This window comes from Dendrobates tinctorius, unplaced genomic scaffold (assembly GCF_039654945.1).
Source record: "Dendrobates tinctorius isolate UK_male_01 unplaced genomic scaffold, ASM3965494v1 ptg000164l, whole genome shotgun sequence".
Lineage (NCBI taxonomy): Eukaryota > Metazoa > Chordata > Amphibia > Anura > Dendrobatidae > Dendrobates > Dendrobates tinctorius.
This window is the reverse complement of record NW_027361831.1, coordinates 10,408,959-10,436,722: the sequence shown is the minus strand read 5'-3', so window position 1 is coordinate 10,436,722 and position 27,764 is coordinate 10,408,959. Positions and strand designations below refer to the sequence as shown.

The window sequence follows — 27,764 nt, the reverse complement described above, 5'->3', positions numbered from 1 at the left end:
CACTCAATTTTCAGAACATATATACTATAATTGCTTTTAATTTAAACATATAGCCCATGGTGCGTTACTTTACAAGGGGTAACATACCAAATATCACTACAGTACACAAAGGAGGCAGTAGTTTGGGGTGTCACAGCAGTACGGTGGTTGGTTGAGCTGTTAGCTCCAATAGTAGTGAGGATGCAGCGTGTTGTGAGTAGAGTTTAGGTCCACAGCTGATTTTGTTGAAGTTTGCGTTGTCCGTTGTGGGTGTATGAATGACTAACCAAAAATTTCAACTGTTTTTGTGGTATAATTAAAAAACAAAGTATGTCACGTTGGGCAATCTAGTAGAGGAGAGGACTCATCTAAATGCAAGTGTTTATTGCTTCATTACAGTGAGTAGTCTTTTGCACTGAAAATATATTTATACACACACACAGAGTCTTGAAACCATTATTTTTTATATAAACAGTAACAAACTTGTATAAACCACAAGTAAAAAAACAGTATGAAACATACTACAACATAACGACAAACATTGTCGGAATAATGTAACCCTGTCAACAGGACAGGCAAGGTGTCTGGTGGCTACGGAGGTTTTTGGACCAGACTAATTACTTATTGATTAACCAAGCATCAAAATTGTTGGTAGTCTGGATCGTAGCTATACGAGGGGTATAGATTTTGAGACAACACCTGACTCATTGGAGAGTTTCCATGTTGTCCAACAGTTTGTGATGGATTTGGGCGGCCATAAACCAATGAATCTGGATGTTCCGGACGAAAGGATGGCGCGGGCCCAAACCGCTGCGATGCATCTGCTGCTGGTGGTGGTGGTGGCACACTGCGGGGATTACAAAGGTTCATAATCCCAGTGATTATGTCATTGGAAGGTGGTGGAATTGATGCTGTGTCAACAGACATAATAAGTACATGTACAGCTGACATTATTAAATTCTGACGGTCCCGTGTCATGGACCTCAGGCGGCTGGCTATGTTTACCCCAAAAGTGTCTAGTTCATCTTGATATCTGACATTATCTATAAGACTGAGGATTCTGCTAGTGAGTTGTTGAATTGCACTAGCGGAAGTCTCAGTTGTTGTCCCTTTTTTTTGGCCTGCCCTTGTCGATGACACGGGACGGCCAGAACCTGCCCGTATCCAAGTGCGCCTTGACACACCACCACCTGGGGTACTGCTAGCGGCAGATGCAGTAGCGTTAACAGTGGAGCCAGACGCCTCCTCCACGACAGAGGACACACTGGTGTCCAAACAGGAATCACAACCAGAAGGTTCGGATGCTGTGGAGGAAATGGCTGAAGAGGGCCTGTCATTCGGAGGACCTGGAGAGGAAGACATGTCCTGCACCTCCTCGGCCAGACCCTGTTCCGGGCTGTTCTGTTCAGTGTCCATTGACGTCCCGGGACTGATATTTCCATCCGTTCTGTAGAAGGAAGAACAACTAAATTATTATACACCAAAAAACAAGAGTCAAACTTTATAACTGAGCAGAAATATAAATATATATAAATAAATCATGGATACACTCGGGAATGACATGCGATTTTAGGGTCTTTTTTGGAGCATCAAGTATACCTCCCGGAATATAAGCAAGTGATCAAAGATGGGTAGCAGCATATGGGGACATAGTCTATGGCCTAGCATATTTGGGAAGAATCTATGGAGCATTTTGGAGCCAAAACAAGGATCATTATATCTTTACCATCTTATGTGGCCATTTTGTACCTTTGTGCTACTTTTTAATTTTTTTTACGTTTTCATTTGTCTATTTTCAACAGAGTCTCAACTTCCGCTTACCAAAAATCAATATTCCCCCATTGTTTTGTCAAAGAGACACACCGCCCTACGACAACAACTACAAATGTCCAGTCATCATCTAGAGGCAGCGTATATCCATTGTTTTGACAACAGCCATATACAACCCCAGTTATCAAAGCGCAATGTACCTCCGCAAATTCCTGCTGGTTAAAACAAACTGCAGCAGATCTGCAAATGGAACCTTCTTTCTAGGAGGTGAACTTCCGCTTGGTGTTTTCATAGACTTTACCAGCCTGTCTGTTATGGAGCGCCAACGATTTTTAACATCATCCACTGCAATGAAATCAAATAAAAACATTACTTTAATTTCAAAAATTACAGGCCAACTTAGTACTCATAATACTAACTTACTAATCTGTTTTTTCCCAGCTCTTGGCAGGTCAGGCCACTGCGGATATATTTCCGTCACAATTGCTGGCCAAGCATCCCTTTTATTGTATGTTCCTTTGTATGCCTCGCTGGCGCGGTCCCACACTTCAGGATGTTTCTCTATCTGGAAAGTGAAAATTCCGTGTTAATACGTGTTATTTCAAAGTAATGTGAAATACAAAAGTCCGTTTTATCTCTATAATTTGGTCAACACATGTAGAGATATATATCCACACCTAGGCCTAACACAATGACAAACCCCACACTCTCTGTATGACACCTGTGTAACAAAAGATACGGCAAGGAAGGCCTTATACGCTTTCCCAAACACCACACCAATTCTCCATGGCTAAGGCGAGTTTCACAGTAGCGCCTTTGATTTTTTATTATAGACGCATGAGTTAATACTATTCTATAACCATGTTCAGGCATGATACTAAAAAAGCTGACGTGCGCATGGCAATCCACGCTACAGCGTGTTCTTGCCGCACAAATGACCTTTTTTTTTTTTAAAAAAAACACAGGTGAGGCGGAGGAAAAATAATACCGTTTGCGTACGCTGTGCCATGGCGCACTGTTCAAAAACCAAAATTTAAAAAAAAAAAAAAAAAAAAAAAAATGGTATGTGCGCAACACCATGCTGAAAAAAATTAAACATAGGGATGCAGAACGCATGTGCATGGACGCGCACGAAATGCAACCCTAGAAACAATATATTTTTTTATTTAACACCGAATCCAATGCCTGACCCTTGATTTTAAAATATATACACAAAATTAAAAATATGGTTGACATGAAGTCATCAATGTTATGTTGTTTATTAATGGTGTTAAATGTTTTTTTTCTAATTTAGGGGTTCAATTTCGGTGTATAATCAAGAAAAAATTTGGCATGGGCTCCCGCGCAATTTTAGACACCAGAGAGGGAAAAGCAGGTGAGTGACGGCAGATTTAAATAGCCTAAGAAGGGACCATTTTTTTGGCCCCCCCCGGCTACAAAAATCTGCCGACAGACACCCCATTAAAGGGCACATCTGTAAGATGCGCCTTTTATGGCACTTAACCCTCTCTCTTCCCACAGCCATCATGCAGGGGCATATGGGGTAATAAGGGGTTAATGTCACATTGCAATTGGAATGTGACATTAAGCCGGGTTAATAACAGATAGGCGTCAATCAGACGCCGATCCATTAACCATATATTAATGAAGGGTTAAAAAAATTAACACAGACAATATTTTTAAACATTTTTATTGAAAATAAGACAACTTGTTTTTGACCATTGTTTATTTCTCGCCCAATCCATCCATTGAAGAAAGAGGGGAAAAAAAAAAAAAAAAAAAAAAAAAAAAAATTAATTGCTGACCTGAGATCAGCCCAGGAGTGTGAGAAATTTTCCCACAGTCCTGAGTTCATCTCAGGACAGCATGGTAGTCTGCGCATGCGCAGACCGGACCGCCCGAGTTCACCCGAGCAGCGCGAGCTGACTTCGGGTGAAGTCGGTAAACAATGAGCCGGGGCGCTTTACGGCCCTGCTCATTGTAGCGGCGTCGGGAGTTTAGAGCGGCCACATGTTATGTGGCTGCTCTAAACTTTAGATCTTCGTGGGACACTCGTTTTTATGGGATGCTGCGGAGGGTAGGTATTTTTGTGGTTTGTTTTTTTACAATTTTATTTAGGTTGAGCATGGTCTTCGGGGAATTAGCAGAAGAGGTGAGTATGGGTTTTTTATTTTTATTTTTTTTTTTAGGTGGCGACGTCGGGGACAGGTAATTATAATTTTTTTCCACAGGTAACCACTGGCCACCAATGAAAAAAAATTATTTGACACTTTAAAAAAAAAAATAAATAAAGGCTGATGGGGGAAAAAATGATAAATAAATATATATATGGGGGGGAGGCAGGAATTAAAAAGGCGCATTAATGGGGGCCCTAAAATTAAATATTGGCGGGGGACAGGGAAAATAAAAAAATATTCACAGCAGGAACGGCGCAATGGGAAATACTGCTCCCATCGCGCTGAGCCTGCTGGCACTACTGTATGGGAACAGACATAGGCCGATGGGACTAGTAGTCCTATCGGCCTATGCCAGAGAGCAGGCTCAGCAGCGGTCACAGACGCCCCATAGACCACATCCACGCCATATACACCACACACTGACACATACACAGACACCACGCACACACACTCACCACGCTTATCATGAAGGGGACATTCAGCTCCATCCGGTCGTACCACTCCATGCCTGCAGTGCCAGCCATGATACAGGAAGAAGGAAAGGATTATGGGATTTCCTTCTTCCTGTATGGGATGGTCCTTGCATGGCATGATGGGATGGGCTAGATGACATTTCCTGGCCGCATGCGGTATTTACCGCGAAAAATATGCTGGTTTTATGTAAAAATGCGGTTTATATGCGATCCCATACAACCCTATGGGGCCGGGATCGCCGCGGATCCGCAAAATTAATGAGCATGCTGCGTTTTTTTCCGCGATGCGATTCCGCCGCGGAAAAAAACGCAGCATTAGCACAACAAAGCGGAATCCCATAGGATTGCATGGGATGCTTATTTTTTGCGATTTCGCGGCAGAAACGTGCGGTAAATACCGCCGCGGAAACGCGAAAATAACTGATCGTGTGAACGCAGCCTTAGTGAGGTGTCCAGTACAGTTGTAGGATTTCACTCTGCCTCCTAACAGTACATTACCTAATATTAAGCCACATTCACACGTTCAGTATTTGGTGAGTTTTTTACCTCAGTATTTGTCAGCCAAAACCAGGAGTGGAACAATCAGAGAAAAGTATAATAGAAACACGTCAAAACTTCTGTATTTATCACCCACTCCTGGCTTTGTATTATAAGTACTGAGACAAAAAAAAATTCACCAAATACTCAACATGTGCAAATGGTCTTGGGATTTGGCTGTTTTCACACTCTCTGAGCTCATTACATTACTGGTCCATATGCTAATTGCATAGAAACAATCACATACCACCAGCTTTCTCTTCTGCTTCTCTCATGGCAGAGAGAATGGCGGAGGATCCCCAAATCCAGGTGTGGAAAACTTGTTGCATCATTCCCAAGAAGACTCATGGCTGTACTAGCTCAAGAGGGTGCTTCTACTCAATACTGAGCAAAGGGTCTGAATACTAATGACCATGTGATATTTCAGTTTTTCTTTTTTAATAAATTTGCAAAAATTTCTACATTTCTGATTTTTTCAGTCAAGATGGGGTGCAGAGTGTATGGGTCGCCCTCCCAGGGCTGTGGGGTACTCGGTACCGGGCCGGTATCAGCGGGATGTGTCACAGCAGCAGTGACCCGGTCCGTGGCCCTGGGTGCCCAAGTAATAGGGGAGATCGAATGGTGGAATGTGGTTAATGGAATGAATAGTTCGTGACGCCACCTGTGGTGTTCGGCAAGTGAGATGTTAAACCGACGCTGCATGCAGATCCTCTGGGACTGGTGGTGTGTTGCAGCCAAGATGGTGAAGCTCCCCACAGGTGGAGCTGTAGTCCCAGGGCAGTGTAGATGTAGGGGTAGAGGAGAGGCACAGGCGGTGTAGAAGCTGGTACCCAGATGTAGTGGTACAGGGTGTGTTGGCGCAGGAATAAATGGAGGACACGAGGCCTTGTAGTTCCAAAGCTTTACTCACAGTCTGTAGCAAACACAGGTGCCTGCTTCTGTGCTGTGTCCCCCCGGATCAGGGACTCAGTCAACCTCCAGGTCAGATGGAATGCTCCCTTCCAACACTCCGCCAACATGTGCCTTTCTGAACGTCTCCTCTTATAGCACCTTTAAGTGAAGTACTGAGTTACACTGGAGTTCCTCCTGGCAGATGTTCCCAAGAACTTTCCTTGTACGGCAGACAGCTGTAGCCTGCTTCGGGGACTCCTTGCTCCTGAGTCCCGGCTCACTATCAAAGTTGCTGTTGTGCCCCCAAGTCTGAGTTGGGAGTAGTGCATTTACAGCCCACTACTTCTCCGGTGTCTGCTGCAGGACCATTAGTGTCCATACAACCTTGGGGACCGGGCCCCGGCCTTGCGCTTGAAACTTCTAGGCAGGGTTCTCTCCTAACCCACGTCCTGTGTTCCCTTTTACTCCTACGTTCTGTACTAGTCTTTCCTTCTTATGGAAGATCAGGTTTCTGTTCAATGTCTTTCTCCTTTCCTTTCCCGTGCCAGCAGACCCAGGTCACTGAGATCTGCTGCGGCACCTCCTTCCTCCATCCCTCTCCCAGGGATCTTCTCTCCTCACCCCTCACTGACTGACTGCCTGACTGAAATTCTAAACCTTCCCGCTCTTTTATGTATTCCAACTCCACCCGCCTCCCAGCACGTTTCGTGTTCCAAGCAGGGAGCCACCAAAGGTGCTCTGCTACACTCCAAGCAGGGAGCCGCAATGTGGCTTTGCTGAACTACTGTGTTGTGTGGGATGCAAGTGTTGGAGCGTGGTCAGGAGCCTCCAACCTACCTGGATGGTGGGGCACCACACCTCAGGAGAAGGTGCAGTACCTCTGTGGCAACTGAACCCTCAGGGGCGCCACATGTACATTAATGAGAAAAAAATGAACTTTTTTGAATTTACCAAATGGCTGCAATGAAACAAAGAGTGAAAAAAATGAAAGTGATCTGAATGCTTTCCTACCTCCATAGTTATATGGTGGGTTCTGAATGCTTGAGAAAACAAGCCTAATACATTCCTCAACATTGAAATTGCAACACTAAGAATAAAAGCTGTGATATTATGGAAATCACTGGAACAATATACTGTACAAACATGTTAACTATGTGCTGAAAAAATGGAAGCAAGATTGAAAAAACATCCAACATCCTTATTAATTCAGTATTGTGAATGAGTGGCAAGTTCAGAAATACATGCACATGGACACCTTAGCTACTCTCACGGAGACTATTAGTGTGAGGCCGGGATCACACATGCGAGGAATACGGCCAAGTCTCACATGTTAATACCCGGCATTGCCAGGAGCGGAGCGTTCGGCCGCATAGCAATACATGGAGCTGCACGCTCCGCTCCTGAGTGCCGGCGGCAATGCCGGGTATTAACATGCGAGACTAGGCCGTATTCCTCGCATGTGTGATCCCGGTCTAAGGTGTATTCTGCCATTCAATGCAGTTGGACAAATCATCAAGGTCCACTGCTGACTGCGCCCAGATGTGCTCAATGGAAGACAAATCTGGAGACGCTGCAGACCATGTTAGCAGGCTTAGGGCACACTGGCTGTTCACAGTAGAATGAGCAACAATCAGCCTTTCACTGCTGTGTTGAAAAACACCTCCTGATACAATTTGTAGAAATGGCTGCACCACTGGTTCCATGATTGATCTACTCTGTACTGCAAGCGAGACTGGACATAATATACCAAGCCTATGTGTTATTGTTACGCTGTAATGTCTATGGTCTGTACAAGTCCCCTCTAAAATGTTAAGTTCTGCGGAATATGTTGGCGCTATAGAAATAAAATTACACTGTGTAACAAATTTCAGGGAAGTTCTTGTCCCCTGAGAAATTTTTTTTGTATCTTATAGATTTTGATATGCTGAACACAATTATGTGCTCCAAAAGTCTGTATCACGTAATGGTTTTTAATCCCTTCATGACCGGAGCTTTTTTCGATTTTTCGTTTTAGTTTTTCGCTCCCCTTCTTTCCAGAGCCATAACTTCTTTTATTTTTATGTCAATATGGCCATGTGAAGGCTTGTTTTTTGCGGGAAGAGTTGTACTTTTGAACGACACCATTGGTTTTAGCATGTCGTGTACTCGAAAACGGGAAACAAATTCCAAGTGCGGTGAAATTGCAAAAAAAGTGCAAGCACCACACTTGTTTTTTGTTTGGCTTTTTTGCTTTGATTCTCCAGGTCATTACAAGTTCACAGACACCAAACATGTCTAGATTCTATTTTACCTAGGTGGTGAAAAAAAATTCCAAAGTTTGCTAAAAAAGAAAAAAAATTGCGCAATTTTCCAAGACCCGTAGCGTCTTCATTTTTTGTGATCTCAGGTTGGGTGCAGGCTTATTTTTTGCGTGCCGAGCTGACGTTTTTAATGATACAACTTTTGTGCAGGTACGTTCTTTTGATTGCCCGTTAATGCATTGTCACAGCGACCCAAAAAAGTAATTCTGGCGGTTTTATTTTTTTTATCGCTACGCCGTTTAGCGATCGGGTTCTTTTTTTTTATGTATCGGACAATTCTGAACGCGGCGAAACCAAATATGTGTAGGTTTCATTTTTTTTGTATTGTTTTATTTTGATTGAGGTGAAAGGGCGGTGATTTAAACTTTTAAGGTTTTTTTTGATATTTTTAAACACTTTTTTTCACTTTTGGCATGCTTCAATAGCTAGAAGCCGCCATAGCGCAATCGTCTCTGATACATAGAGGTGAAGCTCAGATAACCTCTATGCAGCAGAATTACAGGCTTGCTATGAGTGCCGACCACAGGATGGCACTCATAGCAATCTGCCATCAACAACCATACAGGTCTCGAGGAGACCTCTGGTTGTGATGGCAATGCAGCGATGACCCCCGATCACATGACGGGGATCGTTGCTGCGCGTATTTCCAGACCAGCAACTGGAAGTGCATTTAAATGCCCGCTGTCAGAGTTTGACAGCGGCATTTAATTACTTAATAGGCGCGGCGGATCGCGATTCCTCTCACGCCTATTGCAGGCACATGGCGGTGAGCCCACCTCAAAGCAGGGGGATACTGCCAGCTGACATACTATTCTGTCAGCTGGCAGTAAGGGGTTAAGAAACAACAGTTTATAGTCTAAATTATGACGTCCAAGACACTACATACATGTGCATCGATGTCAGTAACAAAAGCAATTGTTCAAGTGTTTTGCAGATGACTTTCGTTTATAATCCATGTCAGATGCTTCTTGAATAAGATTCCAGTAATAGTCAGCCAGTATTGATATACTCCTTTCCCTGTTACCTTTTCTCCATCAGCGCAATGTCTTGATGAAATCTTTCACCGTGCTCATTGCTAACGGCACCAAGATTGACTGGGAAAAAGTCCAAGTGAGAATGTAGAAAATGCATTTTTAGTGACATATTGCATTTTATCAAATGATATGCTGTGAGCATGTTGTCCACGAGTTGTTCAAAGTTCGGTGCCCTGCTGTTGCCAAGGAATTTGAAGGTCACATCTTTAAAGGCTCTCCATGCCACTTGTTCAGCACCTTGCAAACAACCATCAAAGCTACTGTCATTCATTATATCTCTGATCTGTGGGCCAATAAAATACCTTCTTTAATCTTTGCATCACTTACAGTATTCTTGGAAATTTCTGTCGCAAGTAAGAAAAGGCTTCCGATTCTTTGTTCATTGCTTTGACAAAATTCCCAAGTTTAATATGCAAAGGAGGGAGAAATATCTTTGCTGGATCAACGAGAGGATTATTTTTAACATTCTTCTGTCCAGCAACCATGTTTTCGTGGAGTGGCCAGTCCTTTCTGAAATAGTGCATTTCTCCTGCACAACTGTCCCACTCACAAATACAACAACAATACTTGGCATATCCAAGCTGCAGTCCAAGAAGAAGTGCAACAACTTTTAGATCACCACATATGTTCCAGTTATAATTTCAATAATTAATGTGAGTCAACAGTAACTCCATATTCTCATACGATTCTTTCATGTGTACGGCATGTCCAATAGGTATAGAAGGATAGATATTTCTGTTGTGTACTAAAACAGACTTCAGATTTAAAACTGACGAGTCAATGAACAGTCGCCATTCCTTCTGGTCATGTTCGCATCTAAGAGCACCAAACAACCCCATGACGTCACTGCAAAAAGTTACACTGTCAACATGGTTGAAAAATTGATTAAGGTCTTCTTGACGACTGTGAAAAACAGAAACTCTTGTTCCTGGTAATAAGATATTCCTTGTAGCCTTGATCCCAATAATTCTGCCTGCCTCTTTGACAATTTCAAATCTCTGACCAAGTCACTCAGATCAGCTTGACTGAACAGATGTGGATTAGATGTAGAAGGCTCAAAGTCTGGGTCTGCAGCAGTTTCATTTTCCACTGACATTGTTAGTTCATCTTCGTTGTCCTCCATTGTCCATACTTTGGGCGGCTTTGGAACACGAAGACTTTCATCATGTGGCATTGGTCTTATTGCTGAAGGAAGATTAGGATATTCTAATGATTTCTTGTTCTTTGCTGAATATCCTGTTACATTCATAAGGCAGAAGTAGCAATCTGTTACATGATCTCTCTGCTCTCTTCATATTATTGGGACATCGAACGACATTGAAGGTTGTGATCAATTCAGCCATGCTCTAACTATGTCAGTATTGTCTTTTGATTCCTCCCCTGCCCAGGAGATGTGGTATGCTCCATACATGGTCAGCCGAATGATTCACTGCACCTGCGCGGAATTCGCATCATAAGTGCTTGCATATGTGTAGATCAGAGATTTAAGCTATTTCAGTGGAAAATTCAGAATATACTGTTTCAGAAAAAGTTCATATGAGTTTTTGGAATTTTAACAGAATATTATGCTTCGTATCATTTCTCAAAAACCTTACGTGATAGGAAAAATCTGAAGTCATTTCTGAAATCAGTATGAAAAAATGTGTCAGGAACACTCAAAATTGTCCGAGGGATAAAACCTTGATAACACAGTGTTATTATTATAACTTCTACCAATATGCACCGAATCTATAATATAGAGAGCGCCGGACACCTGGGACTGAGCTCAGATCAGAAAAATTGGGCTGTAAGGGGAAAATTGTAAGTGACATGCGGGACACACAATAATATACACACGGCTACGCTCCGTACACCTCGTACACAGGTGGCTCCGCTCCATAAACCTTGTACACATGCGTCTCCGCTCCACACACATCGTATGCACACGGCTCCGCTCCGTACACCTCATACGCACACCGCTCCACTCCGTACACACGTGGCTCCGCTCCGTACACCTCGTACACACGCAGCTCCGCTCCGTACACCTCGTACACACATGGCTCCGCTCCGTACACCTCGTACACACACGGCTCCGCTCCGTACACCTCGTACACACGGCTCTGCTCCGTACACCTCGTACACACGCGGCTCTGCTCTGTACACCTCGTACACACACAGCTCTGCTCTGTACACCTCGTACACACCCGACTCCGGTCCGTACACCTCGTACACATGACTCCGGTCCGTACACCTCGTACACATGACTCCGGTCCGTACACCTCGTACACACATGGCTCCGCTCCGTACACCTAGTACACACACGGCTCCGCTCCGTACACCTCGTACACACGGCTCTGCTCCGTACACCTCGTACACATGCGGCTCCGCTCCGTACACCTCGTACACACACAGCTCTGCTCTGTACACCTCGTACACACCCGACTCCGGTCCGTACACCTCGTACACATGACTCCGGTCCGTACACCTCGTACACACACGACTCCGGTCCGTACACCTCGTACACACGCGGCTCTGCTCCGTACACCTCGTACACACGCGGCTCCGCTCCGTACACCTCGTACACACACGGCTCTGCTACATCCACCCTGTAAACCCCTCCTGACCCCACACAGAAACTTCCCCTCATCCAGCACCATGACAACCAGCACAGCAGAGTCCTGCATACACTGAGGCCCCTGATCATGTGACCCCTGACTCCTCCCCTCCTGTGACCTCATCACAGGTCCTGTGCGCACAGAGCAGCCATATATGTGGAGTGCGGCTCTGCAGTTGGAGGTAGGTGCTGGAGATCCCCCATTACTGGGCACAGGGGGCAGTAACCCCTTCAGTGCTGACACTACTGGGCCCTTTACCTCTCTTATCTCTAGTGCTGGGACCTTTCTCTTTCCTCTGCATTTTGTCACCATTTTCGGCTCCATATAATGTATCTGATCGGGTTTTATTCGCATATTTTTGGAGCATATAAGACAGAAGGCCTCTGCGCTGTTATTTCTGCACATACACTACAAATAGTTGGGATGTTTGGCTTTGGCAATATTTATGGAAACCGTAAAACGTTCCCACTACAGTGAATTTCGCCATGAAAGTAAGGCATTTAAGTAGAAGTGTGTAATAGTAATTTCTTCATCTCAATTTACTGAAACAAAAGTCGACAACAGCGCTGGCATACCCCCAACAAAAAATGTCAGTAACTTGTCATGTGGCCTAGAGCATCAATCACAGCTTGACAACAACGCATCATGGTGTTCACAAGCCGAGGTATTGTCTGCTGAGGTCATTGAGGTTTTGGAGAGCAGAGTTATGAACCTCTACGCTGCAACTTAGCTGATCCCATAGATTTTCTATTGGATTCAGGTCTGGATAAAGTGCAGGCCACTTCGTTTGAGGTACCACATCTCCAGCAGCCATTCCCTAATGATATGACCTCGATGAGCTGGAGCATTGTCATCCATGAGGATGAAATTAGGCCTGTGCTGTTCGTGCAGAGGAACAATGACGGAATTAATGATGCTATTCAATTAGAAAGGGCTTGTCACTGTACCATTCACAAAGTGTAGGGCAGTTCTGTATTGCCTAGACCAGGGGTGGGGACTCTTTTTTTCTGCCAAGGGCCATTTGGATATTTATACCATCCTGCGGGGGCCATACAAACTCTGCCCTCAAAGTACATCCTGACTCTGGCACTGGTTTCATGACTTAATCTTGCATTGCATGCCCTTCAATGTTCAGTAGTGAACACTGCGTGTGTGTGCTAACAGAGCAAAAAGAAATTAATGAGTTTGTGGCAATCAAAATACAGCTCCCTGCCCAAGAATGCGGTCTCTGAGAATCTGCTCTGGGGCCTTATAAAAGGTCATCGAGGGCCGTAAATGGCCCTGGGGCCTGAGGTTCCCCACCCCTGGCCTAGACACACCTGTCCACACTGTAACACCATGATTACCACAGACTTGTCTGGTAACAATACTGGCTGATGCATAGTGCTCTCCAACATCTTTGGTGGCCATAATTTCTTCTCAGCTTTAACCGACTTTCATCAGTGAACAGCACTGAGGACCACCGGTCCCTCGTCCAAAGTAAATGCTCCCCTGTCCATGCAAGAAGATGATGCCTGTGCCTGGTGGTGTGGTCAGGTACCCTAGCAGGTCGTCTGGCACGCAGGCCACGCTGATATAAATGGTTTTGAATGGTCTGATGTGACACTTGGGTGCCTCTCACCTCCCTTAAGTGAACCTGAAGTTATGTTGCATTCATCACCCAGATCCGAAGGGCATTGTTCACAATGAAGCCGTCATTAGTGAGGTATGTGGCCAGAGAACGTCCACTTCTCTGCCTTTCTGTGACTATTCCAGTCTCTCTGTATCTCTGTTGCAACCTGCTGATGACACTCATAGCTCAGTGGCCACTTCCGTCTAAGAACATCCTGTTTGAAGCCTCACAATGGCGAGGTACTGTTGATCTATTGTTAGGTGTCGTCTTGGTCTCATGATGTGAAAATGTGAACAGCATGATGAGGAGGACTGTATAATACCAATTCTAATTGAACTCCAATATTTAGGGGCCGACTCATGGATCAAATACGTTGCGAATTTTACCATTTAGCTCCTTGTTCGAGAACAGCAAGTTGTGCAAAAAGTACTGAAACATTGAACAGTTGGACATGTGCAATCAAAAGTTTAGAAACAGTCACATTAAGTTCACCTGAAAAGGTTAGAGTGCATTTTACGTTCATCATGAAATTTCGCCCGAAAGCCAAATCTCCATAACTCTTTGTGAGTACTGTAAATGTACAATTTGGACTCATTCAGACATCAATGTTTCTTCTCATACCCAAAATAATGGTCCATGTTTCATCAGTGTTTTTGGTAAGAGCGTCATCAGAGTTTCCTCAGTGTCAATTTTTTACCGTCAGAGTTTAATCAGAGCGGTTAAGTGAAAAAAAAATTCTGATGGAGGTTTCTTCAGCTTCTATATATTAGTCCATGAAAAAATGGACACACAGATGGCATCCGGTCACTATTGGTTTATTTTCATGAATACATAGACTTACATTGGCGAGTTTCATCCGACACTTAGATTGATAGTGGACAAGTCTCCTTGCCTTTGTGCAGACCACTAAGTCTAAGGAAAAAAACAGACACATGAACTACCCAATAGACTATCATCAGTACGAGTGCTGTCTAAAAAAAAATGGATAAAGCTCATACTAGAAAAAACCTAACTTGATGGAGCCCTTACTGTGATAACAAATAGGTATAGAGGGTTTTTGTTTTTTTTTGTTTTATGACTTTATCAACATAAACAGCACATATGCAGGAATGAAATACAGTATGTGTCATAACTTTGTACCAGAACTATTTTTATTTTCTTCCAAGTATCATGCCAACAATCGACACCCAGTGATCACATAGCAAGATACCCGTGTAATGTTTAATTATAAATATCCTGGAGGTCCACAATTGTCCCTGTACTGACGTTCTTAAACATCAATGCAGTTTAAGCAGCTTGCATGAAATCATATGGCTGTGGGTGTGGGACGGACAGACACAGCGAAGGTAGGGACTATTTATTACCATATCTGCCTTCCTTGCTGAACAAGTACATTGTATACAAATTAGGAATCACTGCCAGTGCTTCCTCCTCAGGAGCCAGTGGTCATGTGATTACTGGGTGTAAAGAGGAAGCAGTAGCTACTGGGTCCTAGGAGACTCAGTCATCTCTGCTATGGAGCCTGGAGCCTATGTATCATCTCCATTTACAAGGAAAATGGCCTGGATCAGAGTTAGTTAACCACCTAGATGAGCAGCCTATAAGGAGTTAAATAGCCCCATCACACAGTGTGATAAAGTAGTACGTTTCAGTGTGGCAACTGCCTTTGTGTTTTAAAGAAAAAGTTCAGGAAGAGATTAAAGGGATTTTTCAATCAACAATAAATAACTCAATACACAGCCATTAATGTCTAAACCACTGGCCAAAAAAAGTGAGTACACCCTTAAGTGAAAATGTATAAATTGTTTCCAATTAGTCGTTTTTCCCTCCCTGGTGTCATGTGACTCCTTAGGGTTGCAAGGTCTCAGGTGTGAATGGGTAACGAGTGTGTTAAATTTAGTATTATCACTCTCACACTCTCATACTGGTTACTGGAAGTTCAACATGGCGCCTCGTGACAAATAACTCTGTGAGGAGTTGAAAAAAAAGAATTTTGCTCTACATAAAGTCCAGGCTTTAAGAAGATTACCAACACCCTGAAACTCAGCTGCAGCACAGTGGTCAAGACCTTCGAGTGGTGTAACAAGTCCTGGACCACTCAGAACTTGTTTTGCCATGGTCGACCAATGAAATTGAGTGCACATGCTCAGTGTCATATCAAGAGGCCGTATGAGTGCTGCCAGTATATCTGAAGAGGTTAAAGGGGTGGTGGGGGGTCAGTCTGTCAGCTCTCAGACCATGCACCACACACTGCATCAAATTGGTCTGCATGGCTAGCATCCCAAAAGGATGACTCTTCTAAAGATGATGCTTAAGAAAGCCAGCAAACACTTTGGTGAAGACAAGCAAATTAAGAACATGGATTACTGGAACTATGTCCTGTGGACTGATGAGACTAAGATAAACTTATTTGATTCAGATGGTGTCAAGCATGTGTGGCAGCAACCAGGTGAGGAGTACAAAGGCAAGTGTGTCTTGCCTACAGTCAAGCATGGTGGTGGGAGTGTCATGGCTTGGGGGCTGCATGAGTGCTGCCAGCTGTGGGGAGTTACAGTTCATTGAGGGAAGCATGAATGCCAACATGTACTGTGACATACTAAAGCAGAGCATGATACCCTCCCTTCGGAAACTGGGCCGCTGGGCATTATTCCAACATGATAACCCCAAATACCCCTCCAAGACAACCACTGCCTTGCTAAAGAAACTGAGGGTAAAGGTACTGGACTGGCCAAGCATGTATACAGACCTAAACGCTATTGAGCATCTGTGAGGCATCTTCAAACAGTAGGTTTAGGAGTGCAAGGTCTCTAACATCCACCAGCTCCTTGATGTCATCATGCAGGAGTGGAAGAGGAATCCGGTGGCAACCTGTGAAGCGCTCATGAACTCCATGCACAAGAAAGTTAAAACAGTGCTTGAAAATTATGGTGGCCACACAAAATATTAATAATTTGGGAACAATTTGGCCATTTTCACTTATGGGTGTACTTACTTTTGTTGCCAGCAGTTTAGACATTAATGAATGTGTGCTTAGTTATTTAGAGGGAACACCAAATTTTCACTGTAATACAAGCTGTACACTGACTACTTTAGATTGTATCAAAGTGTAATATCTTCATTGTTATCCCATGGAAAGATATAAAATATTTCCAGAAATGTGAGGGGTGTACTGACTTTTGTGATATACTATATCTCCTCATATGTTTTTCCTGATTATCTCTAGTAATTGTGTTTCTACATGGGGTCCTTTGTTATATTAAATCGGCTCATATACTCCCCATTCAGGTCCCTACAATATCAGATCCTCTCAGTGGAGATCTTCTGTATAAGAGAATTTTCCAGATTTACCCATCAAGGATGGATAGGGACAGAGACAAGATGGCAGAGAGGATATTACACCTCACCCTAGAGATCCTCTTCCAGCTTACTGGAGAGGTGAGAGATTCTGATGACGTCACATTACATCATTCTTATCTATGGGAATAACAGATGGACAGAACTGGAGAGGTGAGGACTCTGGAAGTGTCTGTAGTGAGATTTATTAATGTGTCTCTCCATAACCAGGATTACACAGTAGTGAAGAAGACCTCTAGTGAGCGCTGTCGGGACCCTGTGTCTGAGGGATGGGGAAGACCACTGAGCTCAATCACAGGACCTCCACCTCACCCCCTGATTCATGAGGACATCAATGACCAGAAGATCCTAGAACTCATCTACAAGTTGATTGAGCTGCTGACTGGAGAGGTGACACTTCTGAGAATTCTGGAACATAATAAAGTAACGCTATGAAGGGATCGGGGGGATGACGGTATCATTGTATGTGTCAGGTTCCTATAAGGTGTCAGGATGTCACCATCTATTTTTCTATGGAGGAGTGGGATTATTTAGAAGGACACAAAGATCTGTACAAGGACGTCATGATGGAGGTTCCCCAGCCCCTCATATCACCAGGTAATAGACAATACTAAATACACACGGCCTATAATTATCTGTATGTAGAGAATGAATTCAGTCCCAGTATGTGTCTCCTCCAGATCTATCCAGTAAGAGGACAACACCAGAGAGATGTCCCCGTCCTCTTCTTCCACAGGACTGTAAACAAGAAAATCCCAATGTCCCTCAGGATCATCAGGTAGATGGAGAAGGTGTCATGAGATCTCCCCTATGATATGTAGATGGCTGTGAAGGTCTTGTGCTCAGTCTTGTTTTATCCACCAGTATTATATGTTTTATACTTGTGTAATGAGAACGGTGGAGATGGAGGATTAGAGCTGATTGTAGATGTGACTTCTCCATCTGTCTGTGACTTTTACAATATTTGTTTTAGGGTGAAGATCTGACCCATATTAATGCTACAGAGACATATATATGGGGTGATGAGCAGTGTAAAGAGGAGATTTACACATATGACCACCTAGGTGAGTAGTAACCACTAAATTCAGAGAACTCATAGATTCTTCTCAGTCACTGGCTGTAGCTGCTTTATCAGCAGTGTAGTCCTGCCATATCACAATCATGTGGTTACCCTTTTGCCCCTAGACTACCATATGCTCCTTTACTTCAAACTGACCCCATTACTTTTGGTATTGGAAGTCCTTCTGTTGGAGTGAGATCTGTTTCAGCCAGTGCTTGCATCACGGGATCCATCCTATACCACTGGAATTTGAACATGCTGACCCTTAGCTGCTCATATCTTTAAACTGAAAAACAGAATGACAGCATATGTAGAATGTGATGACATCTTGGAAAATCATATGAAGAAAAATTTTACGATCGGCCTGTAAAAGCGGAGGGTAATGATGCTCTTGGCTTCCTAGAATCCTGATATCTTATTGGATGAATCTACCTTCTCTCCCTTCTGTGCTGCTGAATGTGCGCATATGGTCCCTACAAGAGCAGGTCCAGTATTTCTGGACCTTTGCTCTAGTAATCAAGATGCTATTCCATTTTCAGTGTGAATTTCTGTATAGTTCCCTGTATCCTGACTTCAGTTTCTGTGAACAAATAATCTGCTAACATCAAAGAAGTTCGCAATAAACTAAATAAAAAATTGACACCTGTGCCTTGATGTATCTATAAGCAGTGTATTGTTGATGTCTCTAATATACATGTATTCACATCTACAGGAGATGTGTTGGCATGGCTTGCAAGCATGATTTCATGGCATCACTCCACAACAAAAATTCCATGATTTGTTCACACAAGACCTAAAAGTGGATAGAGAACCAATGAGTCAAAAATATTAAAATTTGTAATTTTTTAAATATGTAAAATAATCTAATATCAGTCTATATCTCTGAATGGAAAAAGTATGTGAACCTTTGCTCTCAGTATTTGGTGTGACCTCCTTATGGAGCAAAAACATCTGCATCTAAACCTCCCAGTAATTGTTGATTAGTCCTCCACATCAGCTCGGAGGAATTTTAGCCCATTCCTCCCCACAAAAAGCGCTTCAACTTTGTTATGCTGGAAGTTTTCCCTCATGAACTCCTCGCTTCAGGTACTTCCACAACACTTCTGTAGGATGAAGGTCAGAAGTTTGACTTGGTTGGTCCAAAACTTAAACAGTGTTCTTTGGGTCTTGGTCTTGAACCATTTTTTACTTTTGGCTTTGTATCTTTAGTAAACTGTAGATGGGCAACAATGTTTTTTTTCCTTTTGAGCAGTTGGTATTTTTCTCTCAAGCTTGACTCTATTGATCAGCATTGTCCTGATGATGGACTCGTAAAGAATAACATTAGCTTATATAAGAGAGGCCTTTGGATTCTCAGAAATTACCTTGGATTTTTTCATGTTCTTGCCCACTGTTATTATATGCCTTGTTCTTGGAGTAATACTTTGCTGATCAACCACTTCTGGGAAGGGTAATATGGCCTTGAATTTCCTAATTTTGTACACGTTTTACTTGGAATTGGCAAATCTCAAAAAGAGTCCAAACTCTCTAGAGTACATGCCCATGATCAGGAATTGCTGCGGTTTTGACGCTGCGTATTTATTTCAAGAAATTCCATGTGCACTATGCGTGCACGTGCGCCTGCGAATCACCCTCAGACAATGACATGCGGCGTGTCTTTCAAGAATGTAGCGCGTCAATTTGTCCTGCGGGAACGCTTTAATCCATAGAATGTATTAAAGGCTGTAAATCCACATGGGTCAGAGAATACATGTGGATTTACCTGCTTTCAATAGAACGCAGCGTTTTGGATGCGTCCAAAGCGCTGCTACTTCCTTATCGTGGGCATATAGCTTACGAGATGGTTTTGCAACCTTTTCCAGCCTCATGAGCCTCAGCAACTCTTCATCTGAGCTCCATAGAAATCTTGTTCCTGCCTTCTGTTGTGAAGATCAGACTTTGACAGATCCCTGTTCTTTAGATAAAAGCTGGTCACCCACTCATATATTATTGTAATTCCGTTGATTGAAAATACCATACTCCAATTTCACCTTCTAATTATCTGCTAATCCTAAAGGTTCAAATACTATCGCAACTTTCAGACATGTGATAATTTTACTTATTTAAAAAATGACAGGCTAATATTTTTTAACTCATTTGGTTTGTTTGGTTCTATTTATCTAATTTTAGGACTTGTGTAAAAATCTAATGTAGTTTTAAGTCAAATTTATGCAGAAATCTGGAAAATTCTAAAGAGTTCACAAGCTTTCGAGCAGCATTGTAAATGAGGGCTTGTTTTTGTTTTTGCTCGATGACTGTAAGTTCTTATTGGTATAATTTTGTACTACATAATGTTTTGGTCCCATTTTGTGCCAATATTTGGGAGGCAGATTCTTGCTCTGAGGTCTACTTTTAGATTGTGAACTGTTTTTGTAGTAGTGAACATTTGCATTTTGCTACATAACTTTCAATTTTTGTGGATATATTATATTAAAATGTTTTCAATATATACTTTTTAAAGATATTTTATTCAAAAATAATTCCGTAATTTTATTTTTGGCAGATGACTGTACCAGGACATCAAATGTACAGCTGGCATGTTCAATTTTTACATCAGAAGACCTTGATGTCACACAAGATGTAACTGAAGTGTATGCCACTATTCCAGATATGCCATCATCCCTTCATAGCAAAGATCTGTCATATGCTCCTTTTAAAGAGGTCCTACCTTCTTATTCATTTCAGACTATTAAGGAAAATAAAAGTCACAAAAGGGAAACTAAGAATCAAAGTTCTTTTACAAAAAATTGGCCATTTTCATGTTCAGAATATGGAAAAAGTTTTTCCCTTAAAACATCTTTTGTTACTCATCAAAAAATTCAAACAGAGGAAAGAAGATTTTTTTGTTCAGAATGTGGGAGATATTTTAACCAGAAATCAGAGCTTGTTAGACATGAGAGAAATCATACAGGGGAGAAGCCATACTCCTGTTTAGAATGTGGAAAATCTTTTGTAGACAAATCAACTCTTGTCAAACACCAGAGAACTCACACAGGTGAAAAGCCTGCTTCATGTTTAGAATGTGGAAAATGTTTTGCAGATAAATCACATCTTATAAGACATCAAAGAACTCACACAGAAGAGAAGCTTTATTCATGTTCAGAATGTGGGAAACATTTTAACCAGAAATCCCATCTTATTAGACATCAGAGAACTCACACAGGAGAGAAGCCATTTTTCTGTGCAGAATGTGGGAAATGTTTTGCAGATAAATCAAATCTTGGTACTCATCAGAGAACTCACACAGGGGAGAAGCCATTTTCATGTTTACAATGTGGGAAATGTTTTCAGCAGAAATCATTTTTACTTGTACATCAGAGAGTTCACACAGGGGAGAAGCCTTTTCCATGTTTAGAATGTGGGAAATGTTTTGCAACAAAATCAAATCTTGTTACACATCAGAGAAATCACACACAGAAAAAGTAATTTCCATGCTCAGAATATGGGAAATGTTTCACCCACAAATTGTCTTCTTAAATATCACAAATGGGAGAAGCCAGTATCAAATATAGATGCTGAGAAGTGTTTTACATGAAAATCACTTTTTGTTGACTATCAAAAATTAATGGGGAGAAACCATATATTGACATTATTAACATCAACACCGTGCTAGACGCTTGGCATTTGCCACAGAACACCAGGATTGGCAAATTTTCCACTGGCGCCCTGTGCTCCTCACAAATGAAAGCAGGTTCACACTGAGCACATGTAACAGACGTGACAGAGTCTGGAGACGCCTTGGAGAGCGATCTGCTGCCTGCAACATCCTTCAACATGACCGGTTTGCCAGTGGGTCAGTAATGGTGTGGGGTGGCATTTCTTTGGAGGGCCGCACGGTGTTGGGCTGTGAGCACAACCCCCATCTGTGGACGTCGGGCACTCAGAGCATCCTCATGGAGTCTGTTTCTAACTGTTTGTGCAGACACATGCACATTTGTGGCCTGCTGGAGGTAATTTTGCAGGACTCTGGAAGGGCTCATGCTGTTCCACCTTGTACAAAGGCAGAGGTAGCGGTCCTACTGCTGGGTTGATGCCCTCCTACGGCCCCCTCCACGTCTCCTGGTGTACTGGCCTGTCTCCTGGTAGCTCCTCCAGCCTCTGGACACTACGCTGACAGACACAGCAAACCTTGCCACAGCTTGCATTGATGCACCATCCTGGATGAGCTGCACTACCTGAGCAACTTGTGTGGGTTCTAGAGTTCGTTTCATGCTACCACGAGTGCGAGAGCACAACCAACATTCAAAAGTGACCAAAACATCAGCCAGAAAGCATTGGTACTGAGATGTGGTCTGTGGTCCCCACCTGCAGAACCACTCCTTTATTGAGGGTGTCTTGATAATTGCCAATAATTTACATCTGTTGTCTATTCCATTTGCACAACAGCATGTGAAATTGATTGTCAAACAGTGTTGCTTCCTAAGTGGACAGTTTGATTTCACAGAAGTTTGATTTACTTGGAGCTATATTCTGTTGTTTATTTCTTTATTTTTTTTAGCAGCAGGCTGATATGTCTTGAAGATTATTTTGTTTTAAAACGATGTGTACAGTTTTTTTTACAATGCTATTTTATAAAACATTAGATTTAACATAGAGAGAACTGCTGTATGTAAAAGCTCATGTTAGTCATGGATGTTCTGTGGAAAAAAAGCATTGGAAATCGCATTACACTCGCGTGACAATCGCATGACACTTGCATAGCACTCGTTTTTTCGGTCCCGAAATAGGACCATTTTTCTCGCAAATGGGTATGTGCCCTTTATCTGTGACTGCTGGCTTGAAGTCCATTTGCTAACCATAAAAAGGATAGTTACCTCCATATACATATATACCTCAAGAGATCCAGATAGCCAAATAATAATAATAATAAATTTTATTTTTTTAGCGCCGACATATTCCGCAGCACTTTACATTTCAGAGGGGATTTGTACAGACAATAGACATTACAGCATAACAATAATCACATACAGTAGATTATAACAAATACCAAGAGGAAAGAGGGCCCTGCTCGCAAGCTTACAGTCTATGAGGAAAGAGGGAGACACGAAAGGTGGGTGGTAACAGTTACCCTGATTGTATGGACCAGTCATAATGTTAAGTGTGTAACAGTACAGACACAGAGGGCTAATGGAGGCATAAAGCATGTGGGAACATGATGCGGGGAACCTGGTTATGGTAAAACTTTTGGCTCTGCCACACAGGGATAGATTAGGTTAATGTGTTGGGGTGGTAGGCCAGTCTGAATAAGTGCGTTTTCAGGACACGCTTAAAATTGTGGGGATTGGGGACTAATCGTATTGACCTGGGAAGTGCATTCCAAAGAATTGGCGCGGCACGTGTAAAGTCTTGGAGACGGGAGTGGGAGGTTCTGACTATTGAGGATGCTAATCTCAGGTCATCAGGAGAACGGTGGGCGCGGGTAGGGTGGTATACTGAAACAAGGGAGGAGATGTAGGGTGGTGCTGAGCCATGGAGGGCTTTGTGAGTGAGGGTAATAAGTTTATACTGAATTCTGGAGTGGATGGGTAGCCAGTGTAATGACTGGCGCAAGGTAGAGGCATCGGTGTAACGATTGGTGAGGAATATGATCCTGGCTGCAGCATTCAAGACAGATTGGAGGGGGGAGAGTTTGGTAAGAGGGAGACCGATTAGAAGAGAGTTACAATAGTCGAGACGAGAATGAATAAGAGAAACAGTAAGAGTTTTTGCAGAGTCAAAGGTAAGAAAAGGTCGAATTCTAGAAATGTTTTTGAGGTGCAGATGACAAGAGCGAGCCAGTGATCGAATGTGGGGGGCAAAGGAAAGCTCGGAATAAAGTATGACCCCAAGACAGCGGGCCTGTTGCTGGGGAGTAATAGTGGAACCACACACAGAAATGGCAATGTCGGGTATAGGTACATTAGTAGAGGGAGGAAACACCAGGAGTTCAGTCTTTGACAGGTTCAGTTTCAGATATAGTGAGGACATGATATTAGACACAGCGTTTAGACAATCGCCGGTGTTTTCTAGAAAGGCTGGCGTGATGTCAGGAGAAGAAGCGTATAATTGGGTGTCATCAACATAGAGATGGTACTGGAAACCAAATCTACTGATTGTTTGACCAATAGGGGCAGTGTACAAGGAGAAGAGGAGGGGACCTAGAACCGATCCTTGGGGGACCCCAACAGTAAGGGGAAGATGAGAGGAGGAGGAACTGGCAAAAGATACAGTAAAGGAGCGGTCGGAGAGATAGGAGGAGAACCAGGAGAGAACGGTATCCTTGAGGCCAATGGAACGGAGCATAGTGAGGAGGAGCTGATGATCCACAGTGTCGAATGCTGCAGAGAGATCCAAGAGAATTAGCATGGAGTAGTGACCATTTGATTTAGCTGTTAGCAGATCATTAGAGACTTTAGTGAGGGCAGTTTCAGTGGAGTGTAAAGAGCGGAAACCGGATTGGAGAGGGTCGAGAATAGAGTTTTCTGAGAGATAGCGGATAAGACGGGAGTGGACCAGGCGTTCCAGGAGTTTAGAGATGAAGGGAAGATTAGAGACAGGTCTATAGTTAGCAGCACAGTTTTGGTCGAGGGATGGTTTTTTAAGTAGTGGATTTATGATGGCATGCTTAAATGAGAAGGGAAAAATACCAGAAGAGAGAGAGGTTAAATATTTTAGTTAGGTGAGGGGTGACAGCAGGGGAAAGGGACTGAAGGAGCTGTGACGGAAATGGGTCACTGGTGCAAGTAGTTGGGCGAGAAGATGCAAGGAGCCTGCTTACTTCTGTGACTGGTTCAAAATCAGAGAGTGAAAGAACCAGAGACTCTACAAGACAGCAGAAAAGACATCATGGCTCCATCACAAGGTACACAGATTTGTTATTGTACAGGATGCCAGCTTAGGGGACCACGGCCCCGGCTGAAAGAATGCAGATCTGCTCCATTGACCATCGCAGAACCATGGATACCTTTGAAGTAGCCAGGTTGCGATCCTCTGGTCAACTGGCCTTATACATGAATCTCAACATATGGCAGACGAATGCTCTCACTTGGTGCTGTCATCAGTGCTGTGGAATCATGGAGTCAGCGTCCATTTTGGTGGAGTCGGTATAAAATGGACTGACTCAGACTACTAAAATATATAATAACTTGGGTACAGTAGTACACTGCAGGATGTGCTGTAAATGTTTTCAGAAGAATTTGGGAAATTTATGAAATGTCCCATAAGGCTATGTGCGCAAGTTGAGTATTTGCTTGCAGAAATTTCTGCAAGGTGCATTTCGGCAGGAAAAACGCTGTGAAAAAAAATGCGTTTTTGGTGCATTTTTGTACAACAATGAATGCTTGAATGAGCTAAATAAAGATATTTAAAAAAGTTTTGCAATGTAATTTCTTGGTTGAACACCACCTTAAAGAAAAAAAATTGCTTGTAATTTTAATAACCAGCAGAGGGAAAGCTGACAGCTGATGTTAATATTCTGAGAAGGAGCCAATAGCCATAAAGGTTCCCAGGCCATTAATAGCTCACATCTGTTTGCTTAGACATTACTGGCTAGTGTCAGAGACACCGCACTGAACTTGCTCACTGAGCCAGTGCACGTGTCCTGAGTAAAGCGAACAGTGCTCAAAGCTACCTGTGGAGCGGGCAGCAACCGAATAGATGCGTACTTCAGAGCTGCAGGACCTGAAGCACGTGACTGCTGGGGGCGTGGCCTAAACTCCACAGAGCTAGGAGCTGCAAGACAATTCCTAGCAGAGTAACTGCGAGACAAAGTTACCAAGGGGAATAGACAGTGAGAATAGTCAGGACGTAGCCAATGAGTCACACACAGAGATAGCTGTAGGGTACCAAAGGGGGCGAGCAGAGAGTAGTCAGGTCACATGCAATGAGTCATACACAGATAGTTGCAAGGTACAAGAGGGGCGAGCAGAGAGTAGTCAGGTCACATGCAATGAGTCATACACAGATAATAACGCAGTACAAAATCAACAGGCAAACTCACAACGGGAAACAGAATCGGGTCAGAACCATATAAACAAGCTATAGCAACAAACAGGCACACGGGGGTCAGCACACTAGGCCAATGGCAAAAGTATAACTGGCAGGGATTGAAGCTATCCAGGGGTTTATGAAGCTCTCCCAGAACCAGAAAGAGGCCACAATCATTAACCCCAAGTGTGCAGGTCAAAATCTGCACAGAGCTCCAGACATTAACCCCCGGTGTGCAGCTCAAAAACCCGCACTGGGATCATGACAGTACCCCCCTCTCAACGGGGGCCTCCGGACCCCCAGGCTTCCCCGGGTACTTGGCATGGAACGCCTGAACCAGGCGATCTGCATGTACCGAGCGAGGAGGGACCCATGAGCGCTCTTCTGGTCCATATCCCTTCCAGTGGACCAGGTACTGCAAAGAGCGGCGCACCCGCCGAGAGTCCACAATATGTCCGACCTCATACTCCAATTGACCCTCCACCAGCACTGGAGGAACAACAGTCTCAGAGTTCTCTTTGACAGATCCTGCTGGTTTCAACAGAGACTTATGGAACACATTAGATATTTTTAAGGAGGCGGGGAGACGCAACCTATATGCCACTGGGTTGACTATCTCCATAATCACGTACGGACCAATGAACTTTGGTCCCAACTTAACTGATGGTACCTTTAAGTTGATGTTACGCGTGGAGAGCCAAACCTTCTCTCCCACCTGAAACGTCTCCCGAGGCTCTCTTTTTGTCCGCAAAATATTTGTATCTCCCCTGGGCTCGAGAGATATTACGCTGGACCTCAGCCCAGAGGTCTTTTAACCGTTGAACAGACCCCTCTGCTCCTGGACAACCGGAATCCACCCGAGAAAACTCCCCAAAATGTGGATTAAAGCCATAGTTAATCAGGAATGAGGACATGTTGGTGGACTGACTCACCCGGTTGTTAAAAGCGAATTCAGCCAATGGTAAAGCATCACACCAATCCTCCTGTCTGGCGGAGGTCAGACACCTGAGAATTTGTTCCAGGGATTGATTGGTGCATTCTGTCTGACCATTACTCTCCGGGTGATATGCCGACGAGGAGAGTGAGATGCCCGATTTCATACAGAACGCCCTCCAAAATTTGGCCACAAACTGCACACCTCTGTCAGACAACATTCAGGGGTACCCCATGCAATCAGACCACATGCTGCACAAACAATCTTGACAACGTTTCTGCTGAAGGTAATGCCAAGGGAATGAAATGGGCCTGTTTAGAAAACCTATCCACCACCACCCAGATCACGGTATTGCCCCTGGAAGGTGGAAGGCCGGTAATAAAATCCATGGAAAGATGAGTCCATGGCCTATCAGGAACCGGTAAAGGTATGAGTTCCCCAGCCGGTCGGTTATGCGAGCTTTTGGAACGGGCACATATGCCACAAGCAGAAACAAATTCCTTGACATCGGACCTTAATGAAGGCCACCAAAAACCCCTGGCTACTGCCTCTCTAGTGGCCGTGATACCTGGATGAGCACTCAGCCTAGAATCATGAAACTCCTGCAGAAGTCTAGGCCGCAATGAGTCTGGAACAAACAGTTTATCGCTTGGCCTGGTTGCCGGAGCTAGGGCCTGAGCCCTTAGGATTTCTTGTTCCAACTCAGTTGAGACCCCCGCCACTACCACCCCTGGGGGAAGAATGGAGGACGGCGGCTCAGGGGGAGACACTGGATCAAAACTTCTGGACAGGGCATCCGCTTTAACATTTTTGGACCCCGGTCGAAAAGTAATTGAGAACTGAAATCGTGAAAAAAAAGTGACCAACGGGCCTGTCTAGGAGTAAGCCTCTTAGCAGATTCAAGGTATGCCAAATTTTTGTGATCCGTGACAACCGTGATAGGGTGAGCCGCCCCTTCCAAAAAGTGCCTCCATTCCTCAAACGCCAGCTTGACCGCAAGACGATCTCTATTGCCTACATCATAGTTTTTCTCAGCTGAAGAGAA

General features: G+C 43.6%; 2 protein-coding genes across 2 annotated transcripts; one reads left to right on the top strand and one right to left on the bottom strand.

Moving 5' to 3' along the window:
- Positions 1-618: 618 nt before the first annotated feature.
- On the bottom strand, positions 619-4,484 carry LOC141053002 (uncharacterized). Its single transcript, XM_073550323.1, has 4 exons — positions 4,382-4,484; positions 2,173-2,314; positions 1,950-2,094; positions 619-1,426 (listed from the first exon to the last, which is right to left on the bottom strand). The coding sequence occupies exons 1-4, from the start codon at positions 4,448-4,450 to the stop codon at positions 619-621; spliced, it is 1,164 nt and encodes a 387-aa protein (XP_073406424.1). The 5' UTR covers positions 4,451-4,484.
- Positions 4,485-11,895: 7,411 nt separating this feature from the next.
- LOC141053030 (uncharacterized) lies at positions 11,896-22,507 on the top strand. The gene is made up of 7 exons (XM_073550364.1): positions 11,896-11,936; positions 16,653-16,802; positions 16,932-17,111; positions 17,195-17,318; positions 17,402-17,499; positions 17,695-17,785; positions 20,324-22,507. Exons 1-7 carry the CDS (start codon positions 11,910-11,912, stop codon positions 21,244-21,246), a joined length of 1,593 nt encoding a protein of 530 aa, XP_073406465.1. The 5' UTR covers positions 11,896-11,909; the 3' UTR covers positions 21,247-22,507.
- Positions 22,508-27,764: the final 5,257 nt, after the last annotated feature.